Source organism: Chiloscyllium punctatum, chromosome 5, assembly GCF_047496795.1.
Source record: "Chiloscyllium punctatum isolate Juve2018m chromosome 5, sChiPun1.3, whole genome shotgun sequence".
Taxonomy (NCBI): Eukaryota; Metazoa; Chordata; class Chondrichthyes; order Orectolobiformes; family Hemiscylliidae; genus Chiloscyllium; species Chiloscyllium punctatum.
This window is the reverse complement of record NC_092743.1, coordinates 20,879,130-20,906,293: the sequence shown is the minus strand read 5'-3', so window position 1 is coordinate 20,906,293 and position 27,164 is coordinate 20,879,130. Positions and strand designations below refer to the sequence as shown.

The window sequence follows — 27,164 nt, the reverse complement described above, 5'->3', positions numbered from 1 at the left end:
GTCACTGGGGCAAAATCCTGGAACTCCCTCCTTAGTGGAATTGTAGGTCTACTTACACATGGACTACCGCGGTTTAAGAAGACAGCTCACCACCACCTTCTCATCAGCAACTTGAGATGGCTGATAAATGCTGGCCAGCCAGCAGTGGCCGGACCCCATGAATGAAATGTTATAAACATGCTGATTACAAAGCTTAACATACTTCCCCATTGCCACATTTCCTCTTACTCATTCAGTCTTGTTGCAAACTGCTGCTGCATTTGCTGTGTTGCTAAAGGTGACGAGCTGATTAACCTTCCTATGACAGCTACTTAGTGGAGGCCCAACTGATATGACAACCTGTGGTTTCCTGCAATGAACTGAAAACTGTGATTGCCATGGTTACCTTTAGACTCAGAGAAAAGAGAAAGAGAGAGAAAGAAAGAGAATAACACCACTGAGAGCTGTGTGGCTCTTCAGAAAATTCTAGTTTCTTTATTCAATGTCATGATGTGGGCATCTATTGCCTGTTCCTGGCTGACCAGGGAATCTATTGGTGGGCCTTCTTTGTGACCCACTGTGTACGAATCTTCCTACTGCCCTTTGATTCAACTAAATGACTTTTCAGTCTCCTTGGGGAGAGGGGGCAATTAAAAATTAATTGCATAAGTATGGAACCAACATCATGTAGAGGTTAGACGGGACATAGTCGATTGACAACTGCCCTAAAGGATGTTAGTTAACATACTGAATAGGTCTCTGTATATCCCTGCACCACACTGTAAACCTGACTAACAATCTTAAATTAGGTTGTCAAAATAATTCTTAGCATACTCAATTATTAAACAAGTGTTGTCCAATCATGAAACCAGATATTGGATAATGTATTCAGAGTTGTTTGGGTTCAGTCAGTACCTTACTTGTTGCAGGGATATGTGGTTTAATACAATCCATCAGACTATGGGATGTATCTACATCCCTAGCATCACTTTGACAATGAACTTCACATATAACTTTACAGACTTGTGAGAGAAGTAGAATGTCTTTCTGACTTGATGGCAGCACCCTGCTAGTTGGAAATGCTTAATAACAGCTCAAACTGCAGGGAAAACATGCTGGGCACTTTTCAGGACTGAAAGTGGTGAGCTTAGACCTTTCTATGAGCATGTTTACTGTACATCAAGCAATGAACTGGTTCGTGTAACCATTATCCCACAATATGGCTTCAATGTGCCTTACATATTCTCTAAGCAACCTGTTCAGCGATGTTATGATATTTGGAGTAGTGAAATGGACCTCCAGATCCAGAGGTAGGAACACTACCACAATGAGCAAATGACTCAGACTCTATTTACAAGATTTCTGATAAGGCCAATTCATAGTGAACAGAACAAAGACAGAAATTGCTGGAGAAACTTAGCAGGTCTTGCAGCATCTGTGGAAAGAAAGTAGAATTAACATCTCAGTGACCGAAGAGTCTGGTGACTCTTCATTGGAGTTCTGATGAAAACTCGCTGCTCTTGAAACCTTAACTCTGCTTTCTTCCACAGATGCAGTAAGACCTGCTGAGATTCTCAAGCAATTTGTTTTTGTTTCCGATCTGCAGTTCTTTTTATGTTATAGTGAGTAAAACCGTCCATGAAATCTCAGTGTGTACATTACCCTGTGAAAGCAGTTCTGGACTCGGGCTTTGCAAGGGCCAAAAAAAAGTATCAGGTAGTTTGGGGTGGGAAGCACTGGGGCAGGGGAATGGTTGAGGGATCAGCTATTGGCTCATTTCCCCGGCAAAGGATTTTACTTGCCAGGAAACCAAATGAGAGCTGTAACACATTAAGGGAATTAAATGTGCAGCGGTTTAGAAGCTTCTGACATCTTACATATGGCAGGTATCGTGAGACATTTCCCCCACAAGTACTTTTGACTAGATAAGCAATTGGGCCAACTTTCCCGTCCAGTCTAGCCGCATTTTGCCTATAAAATGAAAATTACAAGGATTTACGCATGTGACTGGCTATGCCTGGCACTGAAGTGGGTCTTTATTTTAATCATTGGCTGAGATTCTACTTAAACCACTATTTTCCAAATAACTTCGAGTCGAGTGGTGATTGGAGCAGCATGCGAGCAATTATAATGTGTTGGCAGGCACCTTAAACAAAGCAGCGTTCACCCAGTGTTTTAACGCAAGACTTTAACTAACCATTGCTATTCTTTGAAGTTTACATAGAGAGTTACCACCTTGTCTGCGGTAACCATTATTGCTCGCCCTCCCAAGCGTACAGGGCACTGACTGAGATTAATTTGCATTAAAGGGTTACATTTTCCTCAGCTCAGTTGAGAAACATCAAATATTTCGCCTGCCAGTAACCTTGACCTGAAGCTCGGCTGGGTTTACCTCGACTGTTCAAACAAACATGCAATTCCACTTCCTGAATTTTTCATGGAGACACTTTGATAGCGCGCTGGTTTTCTTGGCTCCGGTTTGCAAAGGTTTCATTTTACAACAGGAACATCTCTCGGCTGCATGTAGTAACTGAACGGCAGCGTTTTCCTCTCCCCCCCCCCCCTCCTTTTTTTTGACAAAAGACAGGTTAACTTTAGTTTCAGACACATCCACAAGCTAACGTGAAAATTAAATAATTTGCTGTCCATCTCTTTTCCCCCAATTAGTTTAGAGTGGTTAATGAAAGCTTAGTTCTGGATTGCTTGTGGTGTCCAAAAACACTGGTGCATAGGATACCTCCCTAGATGCTGGTGACTGGCCACTGGTGTCTGGGGAGGCGTACTTATGCTAATCCTGTTTCATCGCCTGGCTTTCACAGTATAGAGAGAGAGAGAGGCAGAGCTGTCGCCTTTAAGAACATTTTGCAGACTGCATCTCTCACAGTCCATGACGACTGAATATTTCCAGCGCTAGCTGTCACTCAGAGTATAGAGAAGCATGCGCCTCGGAGAATGGAGTTAAATGATTCAGGCAGTGTGGTTTTAACAGCTTACCACTCCTATTCTCCATCAAGAATACCAATCATGGATCAAAGCTGTGTAACTGAACTTCCTTCAAGTCTTGGTCCCACACACAGGTAAACGTTCAAATCTGCCGTGAGACTGATGTATTATGTATAAGTCAATATTCTCTGTCATTAGAATCTTTTGTTTTTATCAGATGCTGGACGTGTACTACCTGCATTAGATTACCTTCCTGATGGTTAATTTCTTTTTATTGTGGGGGAAGAATTGCATTGGAGGGGTGAAGCTTTGTGTGTGCTAAACACTGAACAACGGAGATGCTTCATGAAGTTTATAAGCAAAACAAGTTAAAAATCTGAGATTTTCTGCGTTGATCTTTCAGTAATCCAGTTGGGTGGCTCCAAAGTTATTGTGTTCCACATTCTGTTTTACACAACTGGTGTTATTCAATATTTGTTTCACCATTTCTCTTTATTTTCCATTCCCATTTCCTTTCCGCTCTCTGGGTTCTTCCTCCTTTGTCGCCCAACTCTCTCAACTCCCCCCCCCCCCCTTCCCCTCTTCTTTTCTCTTTCCCACTTTTCCCCCTTTCTTTCTCTCTCTTCATTGTTTTCTTTTATTATTTTGCTTTCTTACTTTCTGCCATTTTCAGATTTCTGCATCAAGCCTCACATGGTTATGAGTATACCTGTCAGTGCTGAAATCAGTGGTGCCTGCTGTACTAACTCACCTTGGGGTTTCTCACAACTCCTTTTGAATGTTAATAATCTGAGGGTTAATCCTTCAGGGACTAACACCTCTATCAAAATCTCAGAAATCCAGTACAATGAGATCCTTGTGCATTTAGAGATCAATGTTTCAGTAGGTGCCAATCATTCTACCTCATGACCCCCTTCAGGACATGGAAAACTAAATCTCTTAAGTGTGAAAGGAAGTGATGAAAACTATTTTTAAATAGTAGGCTATCTGAGAAAAGAATCTTGCGGATATTTCAATGTGGTGGCTGTTCATTGTGTTTACTAAGCACCTAGTTTGGCAGTCATGAAGCCATTCAATATTTTGGCCCAAGACAAATTGCTTGGGATATTTGGAAGGAAAGGAAGAAAGGAGGAATCCAGGGTCCATAGTTAGAGTGCAGTTGTGTTTCCCTTGGCCCATGTTGAAACACTATGTGTAGTTAACCCCCACTTTCATGTTCACTTCTCATGCCTGATCTCTTTGCAGCCTCCAATCGATTGACTTTGAACCTGCCATTCCTAACGTCCAGTTTTGCTTTCCTCCTCTGGTCCACAAATGTCATTTATCCAAAGACAGCTGTGGTCTGCTCCTGGTTTCCTTTCCAGGCAACCTTTACACTAAGACCCAACATTGACCTGGGCCAAGTCTCACTGTTCAGGCACTGGATTGGGGGTATGGGATAGTGTCTCCATATACCCCAAAAAAGCTCAATCTGTTTCCTACCCCCAACCACCGTGAGGGTAAAGTACTCAATTCATTCCGTGTTTGTGACATGGATGCTTCTATTTTCATTACCATCTTAATAACACACAATGGTATTTTTAGGAAACTAGGGTTCAACAAATATTTGCCTTTCCTCAGGTAATATTTAGGGGATATTCTCTGCAACTGCGTAGAAAAGTGTGATGCTGGAAAAGCTCAGCAGGTCAGGCAGCATCTGAGGAGCAGGAGAGTTGACGTTTGGGGCATAAGCCCTTCGTCACGCTTGGATGTGTGGACTGATTTAGTGTGGGATGAGTTGATTACAGCCAGTGTTTCAGTAGCTGTGTTACTGTTGACCTCAATGACTGAATAGCGTGCGGAGGATGTAGCTATGGTCTCTAACCCTTTATTGTTACTCAGTGGTCTCCTAATGGTCAGAACAACTTGATAAATAAAAACTGAAAGAACTGCAAATGCTGTGAATCAGAAACATAAACAAATTGTTGGAAAATCTCAGCAGGTCTGGCAGTGTCTGTGAAGAGAAATCAAAGTTGATGTTTCAGGTCTAGTGACCCTTCCTCTGAACAACTGAGATTCTCCTGCTCCTCGGATGTTGTCTGACCTGCTGTGCTTTTCTAGCACCACACCCTTGACTCTGATCTCCAGAATCTGCAGTCCTCACTTTCTCCCACAATTGGGTAGATGTTGGGAGAGAGAAGGATCAAGCTTGAATGTAATGAATTACATAGAAAGCTGAGTTGGGAGTTTAAGTATAGCCAGTGGTCACTTTGATGAGGAACAACAACATCTCTTCACTCATGGGACCATACCGTAGCTTCAACTAATTCTCCTGAGAGAAGAAGGTGGAAAATAAAATTCAACTTCTTTTGAAGGCAACACAAATGTGATTAAATTTTTTTTTCTCTTTGAGTTCCGCAAACCTTATTTTGGCCAGTGACAAATCTATTCTGACAGCACCTCATGTTCGTTGACTGAATAATAGATGTATCGGACCTCAGTGACCCTTTTAACCCTGGCTAGCTTTTGACCTTTGCCAGCTGTCATGTTACCACATTGTTCCATTAGTGACTGGTGATGTTGAATGGGGATAATGTAAGTAATCTCATTCAAGTTCCACATGGTGACCCTGCAGGGTTTTATGTTAAATTAACCTGTTAAGATGTGTTCTGATGTCCCTCTGTGGTCATCTTATGTGGAGGTGGGACTTCAACCTGGACCTTATTGGCCAGAGGTAGGGACACACCCAGACCCTATAAACTGGACTGATACAACTTTCCACTAACATTTAGAGAGTAATCTTTGATAATGTTCCTGAATGGTTAATTAGCAGGAACTCTCTTTGCCACTATTTTCTTTCCTTGTCAAATGAAGTCCCTTGATTCATTCTGGAGTGTCATTCTACAACAATGTGAATTTATATAGCATCTTTTAGTCCAAGAAAATGCTTCTAAGTTACTGCCTGTTAGTACTTCAGCCAAATATTCATTGTTTTAAATGGAAGTCCATGCAGTGAATTCCAACACAAATGGCACCACAGCTAATCCCAATTCTATTTTACCTCATTAGCTACCTCGGCATATTTTCCACAGGTTTACTCAAAAGCAGTCCAGAAGCACCCTGACATTCTTCCAATCTTGGCCCTGGGTTGCTGAGGTTCATCGTGCTTTTTACAGCTGTGATCAACTAGCTTAGCACAGACCAGGAATTTAATGTGGGATCTTTGTGGTTTGCATTGCTCAATATTGTAGAAGGCAATTATGTTTACGTAAGATGCCACTGGGGGAATCTGTGTTACCATACTCTTGTAGGAAGTGGAATTTCAGCAGTAAACCTCAATAACTTTTTTCGAAAACTTCCTTAGTAACGACAGAAAGCAATTGCGTCAAGTGAGATCCAGCACTTGGCAATTATATCTTGTGCTACAGCGGTCTTACTATTCGCTAACAAGAAAATAGTTACCAAGAATGCTAAGAAGATTGTCCATTTTGATCTTTACATGAAGCTTGAGTATGGTTTATGCAATTCAAACATATTGTATGCTTTCAAATTATGATCAGCATTTTTTTTCCCATTGTAAGTTCAATTGCAGGTCTGATTATATCACACTGGAAAGTAGATTTAAGAACAATGAATTCAACAACAAGTGAAGATAGATTTATCCTGAGCTCCCCTGTACTGCGGGCCAGGATCTTTTGTTTGCAGCCCCAGTTGTTGAGAATCGGGTGGCTGCTGGTGTAAGTTTTATGGGCAGTGGGGAGAGACTTCTACAGGTCTAAAATCAGGGAAACACAGATACCAAATGACTTGTGGAGACACAATAGGATGTGAAACCAGTGCCTGAAAAAAATAAAGTCAGACTCACAAGAATTTCAAACAATATTGACAAAAAATGTATATAAAGCATATGTGGCTAGAGGGAAACTTAGGAACAGTGATTGGAAACTAACAGAATTGCAACTTTTAACCTCTACCCCTTTCAAATCTAAGTCTAAACTTTTCTTTCAAATTAGAGGTTGCTCTCTTTTAGCAGTTTAGCATTAAAATAACAAGAACCAACATTTTCAGAAATATTGGTTTTTTTTAATTGTATCTTCACTGTTGCCATTTATGTTCACAGAAGGTAGGCTTTGCAAGCATGATTGTATGTCATAGATTCATAGAGATGTACAGCATGAAAACAGACCCTTCGGTTCAACCTGTCCATGCCGATCAGATATCCCAACCCAATCTAATCCCACCTGCCAACACCCAACCCATATCCCACCTGCCAACACCCAACCCATATCCCTCCAAACCCTTCCTATTCATATACCCATCCAAATGCCTCTTAAATGTTGCAATTGTACCAGCTTCCACCATTTCCTCTGGCAGCTCATTCCATACATGTACCACCCTCTGTGTGAAAAAATTGCCCTCTTTTATATCTTTCCCCTCTCACCCTAAACCTATGCCCTCTAGTTCTGGACTCCCGGATCCCAGGGAAAAGACTATGTCTATTTATCTTATCCATGCCCCTCATAATTTTGTAAACCTTTTATAAGGTCACCTCCCAGCCTCCGACTCTCCAGGGAAAACAGCCCCAGCCTGTTCAGCCTCTCCCTATAGCTCAAATCCTCCAACCCTGGCAACATCCTTGTAAATCTTTTCTGAACCCTTTCAAGTTTCGCCATCGAAAAGATTTATTTTCATCTGTTCATAACATGTGAGCATCACTGTCTAGGCCAGCTTTTATTGCCCATCCCTAATTGTCCTTGAGAAGGTGGGCGTGAGTTGCTTTCTTGCACTGTTGCATTCCTTGGAGTGTAGATTGAAAGATTGTGGACTGATACCATATATCTTCCCTTCTCTGCATTCTGAATTATTTACTTTCTGGATTTGGTGCTGTTCCACTTTTTTGATTTTTACTTGAATTTTCATTATTCCAGTCTTTTCTGCATTTTTCTGGAGAATTGCTTCACCTAGTTCTTCGTGACCTTTCATTGCCTGTCCTTTTCAGTCTCAGGTCAAAAGTATACAACCTTCCTGAATAGGAAGAGATCCAACTCCATCAATGTGTGGCAATTCAGTGACCAGGAGAATACCATGACATTTGCAACGTCAGAGTGAACATCCCTTTTGAAATAAACCAGTTGAGTTGGTTTAACATCTTAACCTAAGCACCTTGTACGGTGCATCTCGTATAATGCTGTGGAATGGGACTTGACTCCATAATCCTTAGAGGCAGGAGTACTCCCAATTGAGAGAGAACTGACATGTCAATACAGGGAAGAGTTTTGTGCCTTATTTATGACTCATGGTACATGCCTATTACTCAAAGAGTGAACAAAGAACAATACAACACAGGTTCAGGCTCTTTGTCCCTCCAAGCCTGCACTGACACATTTTGTCAAAGAGTGTAACTCACTACCACAGGGAACATTTGAAGTAAATGGTGTAGATACTTTTAAGGGCATGCTGGACAAACATTATGGAGAAGGGAACAGAATGTTACACTGATTTATTTTAGCTGAGGAATGATGGGAAGCAGCTAAAGTGACGAATGAACTTGTTGGAACAAATGACCTATGTAATTGATAAACCATGTGTTATGATGTGAGTTTGGCTCTCTATCCACTTGAATGATTAGAGTTGATGACCAGTTCACCGCTTGTGACTTCACCCTCCCACACATACTCTATGTTCTTCATATCAGTGACTATTGCCAATGAGACCTCCTTGAATAATGTCAACAGTCAGAAGTTTCAAGGTTCTACTTCAGTGTGGACCAGCTCTCTGCCCTTACAAACTATCATGCCTTGTGAATGCTCAAATACTTTTGATATTATGGAAATGTGGAGGACATGTATAGCAGCATCGAAACAAACATGCATAATTTTATTTCTTCTCCTTAGAATAAGTTTTGCATTGAGGATAGAAGCTTCTCTTGGAGACTGCATTATGAATGTGTCTATTGCTTTCAGCTGTTCATTCCTATTGAGCATTCAGAGAATTGATGGGTTGCCCTGACTACATTGCGTGAGACAGTAATAAATGTATAACAGGTAGAGATAACAATACTTTATGGCATTATGGCAAGTACACTTGGATGAAAGTCTAGAAATAAGGAACCGTTAAAGGATAATTCTTTTGTTATTTTATCTCCCTTTGTACTGAAGACAACATAATACTCATGGGCATTATTTCCCAGGTGTCAGTCTGTATTGGTCTCCTTTCTTGTGGGGAGGTTGGTTGTTGGTATTTCTTCATTCACCTATATCATGTGGCACTGTTATCAGTCCTACAGCTGCAGTGGCTCAGTGCCACTGAGTCAAAAGGTTGTGGATTCATAATCTCATTTCAGCGGTCTGAGCACCCACTTGAGGATGAGAACCTAAAGCCAGATTTATTCCCTTGGCTGGATGTAAAAGATTCCATGAGACTATCCAAGATGGTGAATGGGAATTGGTCCCTGTGTTTGGGCCAGTACTTATCTCCCAGTTAACACACAGAGAATATTTGGTCATTATCTCATTGTTTGTGGGATCTTGCATTGATAAAACTGCCTCATTTCTGACATTACAATTACAGTTCAAAAACACTGTGTAGCATAACGTGCTCTGGGGCATCCTAAACTCATAAAAAGCTGCTGTGTAAATATAAATGATTTTACTTTTTAAACCTGGAAGCTATAGGCTGTTTACTTGCAAATTCCTTTGAACAGAGCCTGCCCTGCACTCCATTTTGAAAACAATAAAATTCCAAAGTTCTGATCCTCTACAGGTGATGAACACCTGCAGACAGTCATCTGGGAAGAGACTGATGTGTTAAATAATTCCAGATTTGTCTATTCAGCAGACAACAGCCACATGTAATAATTCAGCTGGATTACCTACAGTGCACTGTTTCTATCTACAATCAGTCTATAACGGAATTTCTAACTCGCATATGAAAGCCAAGTGAGTCCAAGATGATTAGTGCAAGTATTTTGAGGCTTGTAAAACCCAGGTATACAACAACATGATTGATCAGTTAATGAATGTCCTCAGGTGTTTTGGAAGTACTGCTATTGATGGTAAAGAAATCAGGGAAACACCCTTGCTCTCATTACCATTGTAATGTACTGAGGACACCACAGCTGTCTGAAAGCATGCAGAGCTTCTGTCAGAGCCAACATGAATTTTCAGGACTGAAACCAGCTGCCTGCCGAATTTTCCATTTGAAGGGATTTTCTTTCTGAGATGGGACTAATCCAGTAACCTTTATTGCACCAGGGATGTTTGAATCTGTTAGTTGATATGGGGCTGTTGGTTGTCAGAGGCATATGGACCAAGAATGAGTGAGTAAATCCATTTGATTGATTATTCAGCATATGATGTAGTAATAGTGCGAGGCATGTCAAATAAGCAGGGTCTGAACGGAATAGGAATTAACACCAAGAAAGTATCATGTTTGTGCATCAGTATCTTATTCCAAATTATGTCCTGCAATTTTCTTCTGTCTTTTCCTTATTGATGCTATTAATTAATGGTTGAATATGCCTCCATGTTTGTGATTTGTTCTCTGGTACCTTATCACAGTGCAAATTTTGTATATATGAGCCTAGACAATGAATGTTGGCATTCTGTTTAACTTCATAGTAGAATCACAGCTTCATCTCAATGTTGCATGTGGTCAAGTGCTTCAACTATTTTTGAGGTCAGGTTACGCTTGTGTATAAAATGGTTGCTGTTTAACAGCAAGATATCCATAACCTCCCATCATCTTGCTCCAAATCAGTTGAATTATTAGTGTTGACTGAGGGAACACTCTCTAAAATGTTTGGAACATTTTAACTGCATTCTAATCCTAATGTCATTTGGTTAGCACCATCTGAAATGCTAGACAAGGGGATTAGATCCTTTGTTTTTACACTGCACCTTTGATATAGAGAACTTGTATTTATTTCTTGCCTTTTAAGGATCCAACCTATCACAGCGAGCTTTGCTGCCAAAGAAGAGATGTTAAGCTTGAGTTTTACCAGAAGAAGCATTATCTGAAGGGACTGTTTCTGTGCTGTATGATTGTATGACTCTATCTCTAATGCCTCATGGTTAAGTGGTATAATCTGTTTCAGTAATGCTGGTTGAAAGATAGATATTGGGCAGAGCACAAGGGGACATCATCTAGGTTTCTTTGAATGGTGGTTTAGATTATATTACCCTAATCCAAGAAAAGAGTTTAATTAACATTCAACCTGACAAAATCAGATCTGACAGGTTACCATGCCCTCAGTGCTGTGAGAAAGTGTCAGTCTGCATCAGGGCTGAGCCAATAACATTGTGATTTGGAAGAGGAAATGCTCCCACTGAATTACGGTTCACTTTACTCCACGTGATATCATGAAATGGCTGAAGACAGTGAATAATGTGTTCAGTGTTTGCACTAAGTCACTAGATACTACTCTCGATTATCAGTAAAGTGATGGAAGGTGTCATTGGCAGGCCCACATCAATAACCTACTCACTGCCCAATTTGGCTTCTGTCAGGGCCACGTAGCTCCTGACCTCACTTCAGCTTTAGCTCAAACCTGGACAAAATTGCTGAATTCTAGAGGTGAGGTAACTGCTTGACTTCAAGGCTTCATTTAACAAAATGTAGCATTGAAGAGTCCCAGCAAAAATGGAGTCAGTGGGGATTGTGGGAAAACTCACCACTGGATGGAGTCATATCTGACGCACAGGAAGATGGTTGTTGGAGATCAGTAATCTCCGGTCCAGAACATTTCTGAAGGATGGTGTTGTAGGCCCAACCATCTCCAGCTGATCCATTTAATAACTTTTCCTCCATAAGGTCAGAAGTGGGAATATGCAAATATTGACAAGCAATATTCAGCAGCATTTGCAACTCCTCAGATGTTGAAAGCAGTCTGAATTAAAATGCAGTAAGACCTGGACAATATCCAGATTTGGGCTGGCAATTAATTTGTGATAGGTATACTATACAAATGTCAGGCAATAAGCATCTCCAACAATAGAGACTTTAACCATGGATCTTTGACATTGAATGACATTACCAATGCTGAACTCTCCAGGATCAACAACCTGGTGTTACCGTTAATCAGAATCTGAACTGGCCAAGCCATATTCATAGTCTTTCTATAACCGCAGATCAGAAGCATTTTGCAGTGAATAACTCATCACCTGAATTCACAAAGCATGTCCACCATTGGTAAGGCACAAGTTCAGGATGCGATGGAATTCTCTCTATTTGCCGGAATGGATGCAGCTTGTAGAACTCTAAAGAAGCACAATTCCACCCGAGAGAAAGCCACCCACTTGACTGGAATCCCTTCAACATTCAGTCTCTCCATCGCCAACACTCAGCAACAATGTGCACCATCTGGAAGATGCAGTGAAGAAACTCACCAAAGCTCATTTGATAGCATCTTCCAAACCAGTATCTACTACCATTCTAGAAGGACAGCAGATACATGGAAACACTACCACCTGCAAATTGACCTCTAAGCCACTCAACATCCTGACTGGGAAATATATCACAGCTTGTTCAGTGTCACTGGGTCAAAATCCTGGAACTTCCTTCCTTCCTGTGAGCATGGGTGGGTGTACCTACATTCCAAGGACTGCAGAAATTCAAGAAGGCAGCTCACCACCACCTTCTCACGGATAAGTTAATGGCTGGCTAAAATTGCCTAGCCAGTGATGCGACATCCCATCAATGTATTTTTAACGTATGTAAAGTTCAGTTCAACTTCTTAATTGACATCATAACTTTTAATTGTGTTTATCATCTTGTGCAGGAAGTAGGAGGCTATGTTCTAAGGTCATTGTGTTTAACATTAATGACCTTTATTGTTATTCCCCTCTGATAAGTTGATGATGTGAAGGCAAAGTGTCAAACCTGCAAGTTGCTTTGTCTGACAAGCTCATGATTTCACACCTGGAAATATGTCTGAACCAAGAAGTCACTTTTTGAAAACACTAGAAATGGCCACAAATAGCATTGGGCTTGAATTGGGTTGTGGTAGGAATGCAGCACTTGCTTTAACAGACCAGTGGCAGTCTGTGGTGCTAGCGTCATCCATTTGTTATTGGCTTGCTGGCTACTGTGCCCCAGAAGTAGCTCACTATTGTGGAGAAAAGGGAGATTGCAATGTCAGGAGTGATCTAGTAGTCATTCTTATGGTGCCAATTGCTCTTAATTTTTTACATTGAGTGGCAACCTTCAATAATCTCTCAAAGGAAGGAGAATTTGGCTGCTGTGTACCTGGGGAAACTGACCAGAATGCACACTGTGAATGCTGTAGTCAGTTGCCAACCAGTCAAAGGAGACTTAAGCATGTGTTGAGGACCCAAGATGTATAGGTAAGTGAGCCTAGTACTGACCCAATACAGGGTGTCCTAGCCAATTACATAATGTACATGGCACAAGTAACGTATTTGGTCCAACTAGTCCATTGCTAATGTTTATGCTGCACTCCAGCCTCCTCTTTAGTTATTTAAATCTATCACTGTAACCCTTTATTGCTTTCTCCCTGTTTCACTTGTCTAGTTTCCCCTTAAGTGTATCTTTACTATTCACTTCCTGTGCTAGCAAATTCCACTTTTTTGTCACTTTTTTTTGGGTGAAGAATTTTCTTTTGAATTCCCTATTGAATTTCTTTATCACTTTTCTCTTCCCCACAATACAAACATTTTCTCTGTGTGTGTGTGTGTCTCTCTCTCTCTCTCTCTCTGCATCCACTCTGTCAAAACGTTGTGCAAGTTTTAATATGACGTGAGACAATCTTGATTATTTGAAACCACCAGCTCTCAACTATTTAGATGAGGTACATGGTTGGCTTTGACTGCAACTGCTTCATGACAGAATGGAAGATTATTGTCAAAGTAAGTTTGGTTCTGGAGTAACATGCTTCCATTTATCTTGCTGGCAGTAGATTTCTCTGTTCATTAAGAATAGAAATGTCACTTTCCATATTCTGACTTGGAGAACAAAGAATTAAAGTTTGGAGAGGATTTTGTTTTAGTGTTTTGGGTGGCTGTTATACACTCGGTGTAAAATAAAAATGAGCAACTAGTGTTGGATAAATCAACCAGATGCTAAATCATCTAGTTAGTTGATCTTGTAGTGCAACTCTTCAGTTGGTGTCTGTATTTCGGAACAAGGGAAACATTTATCACTATCCATTAAGTCCTGCTGGAGATTATGTACATGGATGGGATTAGAGTTGGTTGTAAAATCTTTCCAATTCCCCAAAAGCCTTGCAATATTCAATACATAAGATTCCCAATAAAGAATGTTCATCTGAGTTTGGTGCCAGAGGCATGTACAAACCCCTTAGAGAATGATGACCCCTGTCATGAAAGGTAAATAAGAGGAAGGTAAAGTTATTGTGCTCTGCTCTTGTAAGTTTTTTTAATTGAAAGGAGACTTTTATAGGAGTTCTTCTCTCAGGTTGCTTTCAGACAAAGGGAAAGTCAAATCCTGATGAATTCCATTCTGACTGAAGGTGCAATGGAAGGTAACACATAGTGCCACTGAAAACTCCATCTGACTGACTTACACAGACTCACATGTACACGCGCACACACACGTATGCAATCACTCTCACTCATTCTCACATACACTCTCTCACACACATACATGCACTCATACACATGCTCATGCTGTCTCTCATATACTTACCCTCAGTCTTCCCTCACTTAGACACGCAACTCTCTCTGCTAATTGAAGAATAAACATAAAATGTGATCTTTACATTTTGAATTTTGTTTCTCTAGAATGGAGCCTCTGCTGTGCTGTAAGATGTGTGCTTTATCGTTTATTTTTGAGTTTGGATTTTTAATGTATGATATGTGGGATTAGTCTGAAGGGGTTTAATAATGAACATGTAAGTATTTTTGTACCCATGGTGATTTAAAAAAAAAATCTGAGTGTGCATTCATTCATCTGAGCATGAGTTTTGTTTGCATTGGGAAAGTCTTTACCAGCAAAGAAAGTAAGCAACTATTCTTTCTGCCTTCAGTTTAGAAATGTCTTTTTGTTTTTGATTTAGGGAAAACACCCACACCTTGGAAAAAAGCTTTTAGGTTTCAGTTTGGGAACCTTTGTACTTATCTTGACTGAAGCTGAATATGTAAAACAGGTGCACCTAAAAAAGGATCATAATTTAGAGCTGTTAGGAAACAGGTTACCTCAGTATAAGAAGTGCAATATTCAAGTGCCAGACCAGAAGTGTTTTGTTAAAAGCCTGAAGAGGTTCTTTGAAGCTGAGAAAGTCTAAGCTCAATTGTATCAAGGCTCAGGGAAGAGGTGAATGGATTTTCCAAACCGGGAATTAAAGCCACAGGTAAGTTGCACCTTCTGTATGACAGAGAAGCAAATTCTATCTTGTGTTTGAGTATTGTACTTGGGTGCTGTTGGGATTATATTTTATTGAATGTTTTGAAATTTTCAATCAGGCACTATTTATAAATAGTTTGGTTTATTTTATTTTATATTCACGTTTTTCCATAATAAACTTCAGTTCTATTGTTGAAACCAAATCTGCCACATTACATGCTTATGTTTCAGTGATAAAACCAAAAAAAAAGAGCAAGGCAGATTTCAGTCTGGGATTTGACTTGTCCAGTCATAACATCAGCTGGGATCAGAACAGTGTTTTTTTCCCTAATATTATTTTTCTTTGTTAGCTAGCATCAGTACAAGTTTATAATTTTGACCCCCTAATTACTGAACTGCAGTAATTCCACGTTCTAAGCATAATTGAAAGACAGAGGTAAAAAGTTGCTGTAGAAATGTGTTCAGTGATCTTGATAAGTAAAGAAATGAGGGTGGGCAAAACTCATTGGAGACTAGTTTGTGCAGGCATTTTTAGTGATGTCCCACTGAAATGCCTGCACACAGATAGACATGTTGATTGCTGCAATCTAAGTGGGTCAGTGCTATAGTTACAACTGACCATGTTAGTACAGTTTTGTGATGTGCTGTGTGCCTCTCTGTAGTTAAGGCAAGCCTAGAGCATCTGGTATGTGACTTGTGTTTATTGTTATGGTTGAAATCAGAGTTGGCTTCTCAAGTTTCCCCTGTTCATTCTTGCTCCCCCGGTGGGTTCGGCATGCGTAGCTGATTGGAACCATCTGGCCCTTTGATCACACTGGCCTGATTGTTTGGCCAGTCCCCCGATCAATTATAAAGCTGGCCAGATCACTTAGCTTTGATTTAAAGGAATTGCCCAGTCAAAAAAAAATAGTATCTGGGCAGGAATCTACAGAGCTTTTTAAGCATCTCTAGGGCTTATTGGCTATCTCCAGGTGGATAGGCAGGCCATGGGATAAGATCTCTTTTTGTATGTCGCCAATGTTACCACTTGTGATTATAATCAGTAACTGAGAAATATGAATGAGAGCATCTCAGTGTATACTTACATACTTGGTGATTTACTCTTTCTGATTCTGTTCAACTTGTCATTGACTCTGATTTTTAGGCACCATCAGGCATGCTATGACCAGTAGCATTGGAGACATTGATTTGCAGTCTAGAGTTGAACAGCACAGAACTACAAATCAGCTGCAGTAATCTCTAGGCCCACTTCTCCTGTGACCTGTGTTGCATAATGCAGTTCTGCAATTTCAAAGATTATATCTAATTGTCAACATGAGCTGGATGCAAACATAATTCCTTGAAATAAATAAACAAGTACATATCTCATAATGTTAACTCCTTGCCACTGAGAGCAAAAATGTAAGTATGAATCTGAAAGCGTTTTCAAAATATTTTGTTCAATAAAGTCAGAGCTTTTGTCACACTCAAGTTGTCATTCATTGTTGAACACCGCAAAATTGCTGTTGAACAATTGTGTTTATAAAAAGATCTAAAGAGAAGGTGACTTGTTGTTCCTGTAATTTTGTTGATTTAAAATAACGCTTAAGGTAATGAGAGGTCCTGAGTGTTTAGCAATCTTGTGAAATTCTCCCTGGATAATAATTAACCTCCAAGACCTATTTAGAACTTTTTTCAATGCATAGTACCTGAGCAGTCACCCTTAAGGGACAGACCAGGAGGACATAAACACGTGCAGAGGCATTCGTGTGCACATCAATCACTGCTTCCCAGAAACCGTGCAGCAATCTGGAATGTTTCAGAGTGTAAAAAAAGAGCTGAGAGCAACAAATATAAATCCAAGGGAGCATTGATGTACCTATATCTGCAGCTCAGTGCACACTTCGTTTTTCATCTTTACTTTCCTAACCATGACTTTGGTATCATATTTAACTGTTGGCATTTGGAGAATTGATTATGTAGAACATTAATTACAAATAGCTAGATGACACTCTACTTCTGTAAGATCTCTTTGCTCTTCAAGAATGTCTAAATCTATCATAAAACCAAAATACTGGAAGTAGGCCATTTAGCCCATTGAATAGTAGAGGAGACTCAATGAGATCGTGGCTGATCTGATAATTCTCAACACCACTTTCTTTGCCTAATCTCTCTGAAAATCCCGATTCCCGTAACAATTAGCAATATCTCTCAATCTTGAATACATGTATCAATCTAGCCTTGACAGCACCTTTCAGTAAACAATTCCACAGAGTTACCATCCTCTGAGAGACAACAATCCTCCTCATTGCTGTCTGAAATGGGCGAGTCCTTTTTTCTAAAATTATTTCCTCTGGTGCTAGACTCTGTCTCACAAGGGGAAACAGCGTCTCCACATCCATCCTGTTGAAATCCTAAAATTGTGCTCCAACAAGGTCTCCTTTCGTTGTTCTAAACTCTAATGAGTAAATGTCCAACGTAGTGAACTTGTCCTCATAAGAAAATACTTCATACCCGGGATCAACCTTGTGAACCTTTTTTCTGGTCTGCCTTCAATGCCAGTGTATGTTTCTCTGGAAATGGGGCAAAAATTGTATACTGTGTTACAGCTGTATTCTAACTAGTGTCTTGTCATTTTAGCAAGACCTCTCTATTTTTATAATCCATTCCCTTTGGAATGAAGACTAATATTCTATTTGCCTTCCGTATTACCCACTGAACTCAGATGTTAGTTTTTTGTGATTCATACGCTCGGGCCATCAAAGTCCTCTGTGCTGCAGCTTTCCCATCTCAATAATATTCAGCTGCTGTATTCTTCCTGCTAAGGTGCATAACTCCATTTTCCCACATTACACTCCATCTGCTAAATTTTTGCAAGCTCACTTAATCTGTATATAGCCGACTTTAGACTCCTTGTGAAGTCAGCCTCACTACTTGCCTTGGCACTAATTTTTGTTTCATCCACAAACTTGGTTATAATATATTCACTTGCATCATCCAATATATAATGTAAATAATTGTGGCCCAGAACTTATCTCTGTGGCACTACACTAGTTACAGGATGCCACCTTTAAAATGCCCTCTTTATCTCAACCTTCTGAGTTCTTTTATTTTGGCATGCTAATTTATAAAAATCCCAATACGCATGGGCACTTATTTTGTTGGATAGCCTTCTGTGTGACACGTTACTGAATACCTTTGGAAATCTAGATACATTACATCTACTAGTTCCCCTTTATTAAACTTGCTCATTACTTCCTCAAAGAACTATTATTTATTTGTCGGGCATGACTTCCCCTTCATGACTCTGCTTGATGATGTTATGTGTTACTACATCCTTTATAATTAGACCCTAACATTTTCCCAATGACAGATGTTAAGCTAACTGGCCCACAATTAGCCATATTTTCTCTCTTAAGGATGTGTTACATTGGCAAGTTTCCAAACCTCTGGGACTTTTTCAGAGTCTGAGGGTTCTTGGTGGATTACTCTCAGTGCCTATCCATCATCACTGCAGATACTTCCTTTTAAAATACTAGGATGCATCCCATCAAATCCAAGGGACTTATTGCTCTTCAGCCCCATTAGTTTCCCTAATACTTTTTTTCTAGTGATAATTATATATTTTTTCCCTCTGAAGTACCTCATTACAGATTACCAGAACCAAAGTAATCTGACCCCTGGATGGATCCACAACATGTTGTTCTTGAAAACTATTCCACATATACTCAATGAATTCTTTTTCACGGCTACCTCTGCCACTTTGATTTTTCCAATTTACGTGAAGTTTAAGGTCATCCATGTAATAATGTACTAAATTTTTTACTTGCTCTTATTTCCTGATTTATTCTCTGCTTCACAAAACAATTACTGTTAAGGATGTTACGGCACAGAGTTAGCAAGCCGCTTCAGCCTTACTATCACTGGATTCACAATATACTGCGAAATTAAAATATTCAATGACCCACCAAAATTTCCCCATTGTTCCTAACCAGATTTTATGAATAACAGATCTTGGGCACCAAGTTTATAACTTAAACACAAATTGTCAATTTATTATTAATACTGAAATTTTAACAGGGCAACAAGATAATCTAATTAATATTTATGATTTCAACCCAATTTTCTTTGATCATTATCACCACTCTCTCAGACAAAGACACACAAATTAAAAAGAGAATAAAAGAAAGATAATTTACTGTTGAATTCCACACTGCCAGACCATAGTTACGATGCATTCATGCAATTCTTGTGTAGTGAGTTGGTTGTAGGTATGTAAATCTAATTAAAAAGGCACCACTGAATGCAAACAATTTCAGTCTATCTTCAGGAGCATTTATTTATTTCCTCCAGAATAAGATTATTTTCTCAGAACATTCAACAGTACAATAACTGGAAGGAAAACTAGAGAGAGTGAAAAATAACAGCCAGTCCCAAAGCTTCTAAAATCAGATTGCATCTGCCAAAACCAGTAAAAACTGGTATTGTCTCTTCTCTTTTTTAATCAATTTTTGGGCTAGCTTTTTAGCCACGGTCCTCCATTTATTGACCAACTGAACATCCAATCAGCTGCCTAACACAGCAATGACCGGTGCTGAATCACCTACAGTATTCTTTAGGTCAGTAATTAAGTTATGTTAGCGTTCAGGCCAGTCACCAACAGCAAACATCTGCACTTGTTTTTCTCCTTTAAAACACGCAGCTGGTCAAAATTCAACTAATCCTAACCTCAACTCTCAGTTCCACCAAAAAATGGAAAGTAGTGAGGGTTTCTACAGTGTCGTCTTATTTTTCTATTTCATGCCTCCACCCATAAGGGTTCTATCATATCCCATCCAAGATTATTTTTTACTATAGCACCTATCCTATACCATACCAAAAATATAGCCCCAGCACCGATTCCTTCCTGTCAATCCATTCAAAAGGAGAAAGTGAGACCTGCAGATGCTGGAAATCAGAGTCGAGAGTGTGGTGCTGGAAAAGCACAGCAGATCAGGCAGCATCTGAAGAGCAGAAGAATTGCCGTTTTGGGCATAAGCCCTTCATCAGGAATGCTTCCTGATGAAGGGCTTATGCCTGAAATGTCGACTCTTCTGCCCTTTGGATGCTGCCTGACATGTCGTGCTTTTCCAGCAACACGCTCTCGAGTCCTTTTGAAAGGTCACATCCCGGCTTTGATCTCCTTGTAACCACGTCACTGAAATGGCTACAAGATCATCTCCATTAACCTATATTTGCATGGTTATTTAAATCTACTTTGTTCCAAATACTACATGCATTCAACTAAAGAGCCATTATTTTGCATTTTTACAGTTATGTTCCTCTTTTGTCCCTAATTGCTGCTTTTTGCATGCTTCTAGACTCTGTCCCTTCATGCCCCACTCTAGTATCGTAATCAAAGTTGTTGCCCTGCAGTCTCACTGTACCTTTTTAGATTTTATAAGTCTACATTTTTCCAATCCCAAACCCTCCACCCTCAAATTAATTTAAAGTCCTCTTGACAGCCTGAGTTATTCTGTTCACCAGGACGAGTGAAGCCTGACTGACCGGAACACTCCCTTTATAGGAAGGATGTGGAGGCACTGGAACGGGTGCAGAGGAGGTTTACCAGGATGTTGCCTGGCATGGTAGGAAGATCATATGAGGAAAGGCTGAGGCACTTGGGGCTGTTCTCATTGGAGAAAAGAAGGTTTAGGGGAGATTTGATAGAGGTGTACAAGATGATTAGGGGTTTAGATAGGGTTGACAGTGAGAACCTTTTTCCGCGTATGGAGTCAGCTGTTACTAGGGGACACAGCTTTAAATTAAGGGGAGGTTGGTATAGGACAGATGTTCGGGGTAGATTCTTTACTCAGCGGGTTGTGGGTTCATGGAATGCCCTGCCAGTATCAGTGGTGGACTCTCCCTCTTTATGGGCATTCAAGCGGGCATTGGATAAGCATAAGGAGGTTATTGGGCTAGTGTAGGTTAGGTAGGCTTTGGTCAGCGCAACATCGAGGGCCAAAGGGCATGTACTGCGCTGTATTTTTCTATGTTCTATATTCCTGGAGCCTCCTGAAGTGAAACCCATTCCTCCCACACCAAACTTTGAGTCAATCATTTGACTTGACTTTATTTACTCTCTGCCAAATTGCACATGGCTCAGATAGTAATCCTTAGATTAGTACCTTGAGGTTTTGCTTTTTAATTTAGCCCCTAACTGTTCAAAATCTTTCTTTCAGTGGAATATCCTTTCCAAACCTATCAATATCTTTGGTATGAACTTGGATGACAATAACTCGATCCCTCCCCTCCCTCTCTAGCCCCAAGGAGATGTCCTTAATCTTGTCACCTGGCCGACAGCCTTTGGCACTCGCGCTCACTGCTGCAGTGAACTGTATTTATTCCCCTAATTGTATGACGCCCTACCAGTACCATCTTACTATTTCCTAACACCATCACTTGAGTGGCTTGTTGTGCCATAGAACCATGATCAATTCACTCCTCCTCCCTACGGACCCCACGCTCATGCATGCAGCTTGCAAGTACCTTGTTACTTTTGGGCAATTTCAGGGACTGAGGCTTCTTAAGATCTTCCCCTTGGGTCCCCACCATACCTGCTTCACCTCCAATCTTACCCTCTTGTTCTTGATTAGATTAGATTACTTACAGTGTGGAAACAGGCCCTTCAGCCCAACAAGTCCACACCAACCCGCCAAAGCGCAACCCACCCAGACCCATTCCCCTACGTTTACTCCTGCACCTAACACTACGGGCAATTTCACATGGCCAAATCACCTAACCTGCGCATTTTTGGACTGTGGGAGGAAACCCACACAGACACTGGGAGAATGTGCAAACTCCACACAGTCAGTCGCCTGAGGCGGGAATTGAACCTGGGTCTCTGGCGCTGTGAGGCAGCAGTGCTAACCACTGTGCCACCATGCAGCCCAAATCACAGACTAAGTTTCAATGACCTCATTTAAGAACCGTGTCTCCTGGAGCAGAGTGCCCAGGTGGCTTTCCCCCATTCCCTGGCGTGATTACTGTCTGCAACTCTGACTCCAGCTTCAACTCTTCAAATCTTCAACCGAGGACCCAAAGTTGCTCAACTTGCAAATGCTTACAGCTAGATATGTTCAGTCTCTCATGCTGCACTGCATAAATTCCAAAACTTCAGTGCAGCTCCTGGAGTAGTGGGTATAGCTGTAGGTGAATTGAGGACACTTTTTGATATTCCACTGCACTCCCTCTATGTGACGCAGTGGCTCAGTAATTAGCATTGCTGCCTCACAATGCCAAGGACCCAGGTTTGATTCCACCCTCTGGCAACTGTCTGTGTAGAGTTTGCACATTCTCCCCGTGTCTCTATGGATTTACACTGGGTGCTCCAGTTTCCTCCCGCAGTCCAAAGACGTGCGGGTTAGGTGGATTGGCCATGCTAAATTAGCCATAGTATCCAGATATGTACAGGCAAGGTGGATTAGCCATGGGAAATGCAGAGTTATAGGGATGGGTGGGATGCTCTTCGGAGGGTCAGTATGGACCCAATGGGCTGAATACCTGCTTCCACACTGTAGCAATCCAATGATTCTTTGCTGTTTTGAGAGCAGTGTATTTTGGAATTTCTCAAGTCACTAATAAAGTGCTTAAAAAAAATCAATTTATTCCTGTCCTGTGAATCAATAACTTGACAGATTTATGGCAGTTTTCAAATTGTATATTGTTTTGAAAGACGCCAGTTTTTTCTTTGGGCCAACAGTTGTCTGCCTGCTTTTTGAGTTCTGTCTTTACAATGAAACCCGAAGACAATTGATGATAATGCTTCATTTGTGTTGTAAGATGCATTTTCTAGAAAAAAAAATTCCTACCATTGCTGTAGGCTAAGTTATTTATTCTTGTTTTACAGAATTGATTTTGTGACTCAGAACCTCATTAGCTATTTTGGTTGGAAAAATACAAAGGGGAAGATCTGCTTGACAAGATCTGTTTGTTTCTGGAGGATGCCTAAATTGTGTTTCTGCTGCACGTATTGTTTTATTTGGGTTATGTTTGAAATGGAATTCAGATTATTACACAAACGATAGAAATAGAAGAGTATACTAATTAGTTAGGGTCATTAACCCATTTTACTTTAGTATTTGAGCCTTCATTTCAGAAGCTGCACTTGAACCTCCCGCATCCTTGTCACAACTTTCTGCCAAGCTTGCTGGTTCGAAGTTGATCCTTACCGGTGTTTATTTTTTGATCTTTCAGCCAAGTGGTTATGTAAGAAGCTCTTAATACACGTAAGGCACGATTGAGCTTTACAGCAAGTCAGGCTGCTGCAGTTTAACTATGCAAATCGGCTTCTATTAATCTTCTATAGTGAAGGCTTCAAATACCCAGACTTTTACAGGTTTTAGGTATAACCATGAAATATGCATGCCGTACTAGGTCAGTAAAGAAGCAAGGAGCTTTCATCTAACTTTTTAAAAAATACTAAATATGTTCATATAGAATGAAGACTTCAATCAGTCAACTGAGACTGTAATGATTGGTCCTTATTTCCCAGAGGACCTCGAGCAACCTGTGCTAAGAGCTCATTTCCAGTCCAACAGCTATAATCCTCTAGCATTTCCCTAAGGTTCTGCTTTCTTTAATTTCAAAGGGACACAGTTTGTAATGGTGTGTGCACATCTGTCTGCACATTCCTGATGAAGGGATTTTCCCTGAAATTTGACTGTCCTGCTCCTCAGGTGCTGCCTGACCTGCTATGCTCTTGCAGCACCATTCTCTCGACACACTTCTGGCTGCGGCTACTGTCCTTCTCAGCATATCAACAGATTCCCCTTGCGTGAAAAGCTGGCTTAGCCATTAGTGTATCTGCAAGTAAATGGTGAGTGTTTCAAGTAACAAAATGCCAAATGCATCTTTGAAGTTTTCTTTTCATTCTTGTTTGTGACAAGGATTGAACTTGCTGCTCTGACAATGGGCTCATTCAGACAGTGTACATGGTACTGAACATGTAAAACTGAGCCAAACAGAGACCCAGGTTTGATTGCTACCGTGGTTTGTCAGCTGATCTAAGCTGAATGGTGACAGGAGCTGCAATCGATCTCAGTGCCCTCTACGAAAGGGGGAAATATAAAAAAAACAAGTTTCCCATTGCTGATCTCCATCAAGTGACTTTCATTAAAGAAAGCACATCTGATAAAACAATAAGTAAGGACAATATTAATTAATCTCAGTGAGACTCGCAGTCATCCCAATAAAACTGTTTTGATATAATCTGGAAATGATACTAAAACGTGTCCATTTGGATGAGGCGCTGAAAGATGACAGGCATTCATGCAAGTTGACAAGAAATCTGTGATGAAGGCTAAAAACATTTCAAGGCTATAAAGGAGTTATGGGTTGTGCATTTTCTTTATTCATTCGTGCGACATGGGCATCACTGGTTGGGCCAACATTTATCGCTTATCCTTCGTTACCCTTATCAGGGTGGTGGTGAACTGCCTTTTTGAACCACTGCAATCCATTTGGTGTAGGAACCCTCATATATTGGTATGGAGGGAGTTCCAAGGTTTTGACCCAGGGACACTGAAGAATGGTGATGTATTTCCAATTCGGGATGGTGAGGCCTTGAAGGGGAACTTGCAAGTGGTAGTGCTCTCATGTTTCTGCTGCCCTTGTCCTTCTAGATAATATTAGTTTTGGGTTTGAAAGGTGCCCGCTAAGGTTCCTTAGTGAATTTCTGCAGTGCATCTTGTAGGGCCAGTGCTGGTTTGGGGCCAATCAATGGATGTGGATGTGATGTGTACCAAGCGGGCTGCTGTGATCGAGATGTTGTCCGGATTCTTGTGTTGTTGGAGCTGCACTCATCCAGGCAAGTGAGGAATATTCCATCTCACTCCTCACTTGTGCCTTGCAAATAAGACCATTGTAGCAGGAGAAGACCATTTGGCTCCACCATTCAACAAAGTCATGGCTGATTCTTTCATCGACTCAGCTCCACCTACCCACCCACTCACCATAACCCTTAATTCCTTTACTGTTTAAAATCTGTCTATCTTTGCCTTAACAACATTTAGTGGGTAGCCTCATCTGCTTCACTGGGCAGGGAATTCTACAGATGTGCAACCCTTTGGTGAAGAAGTTCCTCCTCAAATCAGTCCTAAATCAGCTCCTTTAGATTGAGGCTATGCACCCCAGTTCTAGTTTCACCTGCCAAAGGAAGGAATCTCCCTGCTTCTATCTTATCCATTCCCTCCATAATTTTATGTTTCTTTAATATTCCTCCCGCCCCCCTCTACTAAATTCCATTGACTATAGTCCCAGTTTACTCAATATCTCCTCTTAAACCAACCCTCTCAACTCCAGAATCAGCCTAGTGAACCTCCTCTGCACCCTCTCCAGTGCCAGTATATCTTTTCTCAAGTAAGGAGATGAAAGCCCCACAAAGTATCCTGGTGTGGCCTCACCAGCACCCGAGACAGTACAACTGCAGCATAACCTCCCTATTTTTAAACTCCATCTATCAAAGGTAAATGGTGGGCAGGCTGTGCCGAGTCAGGAAGTGAGTTACTTGCTACAGGATTCCCATCATTTGAGCTACTCTAGTAGCTACTGTGTTTATGTGGTTAGTTCGATTTCTGAGAAATCTCATTTTAAAGTGCAGCATATTTGGATTCTCAACTACAATGGTACATAACATGTAAAAGTAAATATTTTCATTTATGTAATTACTTTCAAAATCTCCCAAACATTTCTCAGCCAATGAAGTACATTTGTGCACAGGAAACTCCTAGGAACAGCGATGTGATAACGATCTGTTAATGTGGCTGAGTGATCTTGATTTGGCAGTAAGGATACTGGGAGAATTTAAGAGAATTGATCTTCATGCAGTGATTTAAAAGTTCAGTGTTCCTTAATCCAAAGCTTTGGATAATTGAATGTTTTAATTGCAAATACAATTACTTTAAATGATCAGTAGTATAGATAATTATAGGATTGAATCCTAATAAATCTGTAGCTAATCTGGCAGAAATATTTTACTTTGGATGAGAATTTCAGAAGATTACATACTAGTGCTTAATCAGTTATTCATCATCTGTAAATAAAACTGATAACAAACACTTAACATCAGGGCGATTAGACTAATCAATCATTCCTGTGTCCCTGACCAAAATTTGGCGGTGCACTTAGCTTTGCAATACATGGAATCTCTGAGGTAATTATAAATAATACAGTGCTGGGGTCATCAGATATTTTGAACAATGGGAGTAAAAGGAAATGGTTGAGTGCCCTGGAATTTGGGATCTGGATTGTGGAATGTGTTTTTTTCCAATTGACTTTTATATGATCACAATTTTTAATACCAAAAAAAATTTGAAAAATTGTGCTTGAGATCAGTATCTGAATTACTTAATCGACACACTTTCGGGTCTACTGTTACGTTGAAGCCTAGAATATTATGATAAAAATCACACCACACCAGGTTATAGTCCAACACGTTTATTTGGAAGCACTAGCTTTCAGAGCACCACTCCTTCATCAGGTGGCTTTGGAGTAGCGCTCTGAAAGCTAGTGCTTCCAAATAAACCTGTTGGAGTATAACCTGGTGTTGTGTGATTTTTAACTTTGTCCGCCTCAGTCCAACACCGGCACCTCCATGTCATAGAATATTATGAATAGCTTTGGTTCGCTTATCTAAGGAAAGATGCTCTGGCATTGGAGGCAGCCCAGAGAAGTTTCACCAGGTTGATCCCAGGTCTGGTGGAGAGGTTGAGTAGGTTGAACTTACACTCGATGGAGTTGAGAAGATTGAGAGAAGACCTTATTGAAACATACAAGATTCTTAGGAGGTTTGATAGGGTAGAGGTGGAAAGGTTATTTCTCCTTGTGGAAGGGTCAAGGACCTGACTGAGTGTAAAAGGTCATTGGTTAAAGCAGAGATGAGGAATTTATTTTCTCAGAGGGTAGTAAATCTCTGGAATCCTTAA

The 27,164-nt window shown here is 40.6% G+C and overlaps 1 protein-coding gene across 4 annotated transcripts in view; it reads left to right on the top strand.

The window, feature by feature from the left end:
* Nucleotides 1-2,791: 2,791 nt before the first annotated feature.
* The window catches only part of arhgap28 (Rho GTPase activating protein 28), a 165,018-nt gene continuing 140,645 nt past the window's right edge, over nucleotides 2,792-27,164 (top strand). For 2 of the 4 annotated variants that reach the window (XM_072569888.1, XM_072569886.1), the window contains exon 1: nucleotides 2,792-3,056. In XM_072569888.1, coding sequence (XP_072425989.1) covers nucleotides 2,932-3,056 — 125 coding nt within the window. In that variant the 5' untranslated portion in view covers nucleotides 2,792-2,931. The remainder of the gene's footprint in view (nucleotides 3,057-27,164) is intronic. The other 2 variants (XM_072569887.1, XM_072569894.1) reach the window with 2 other exon arrangements.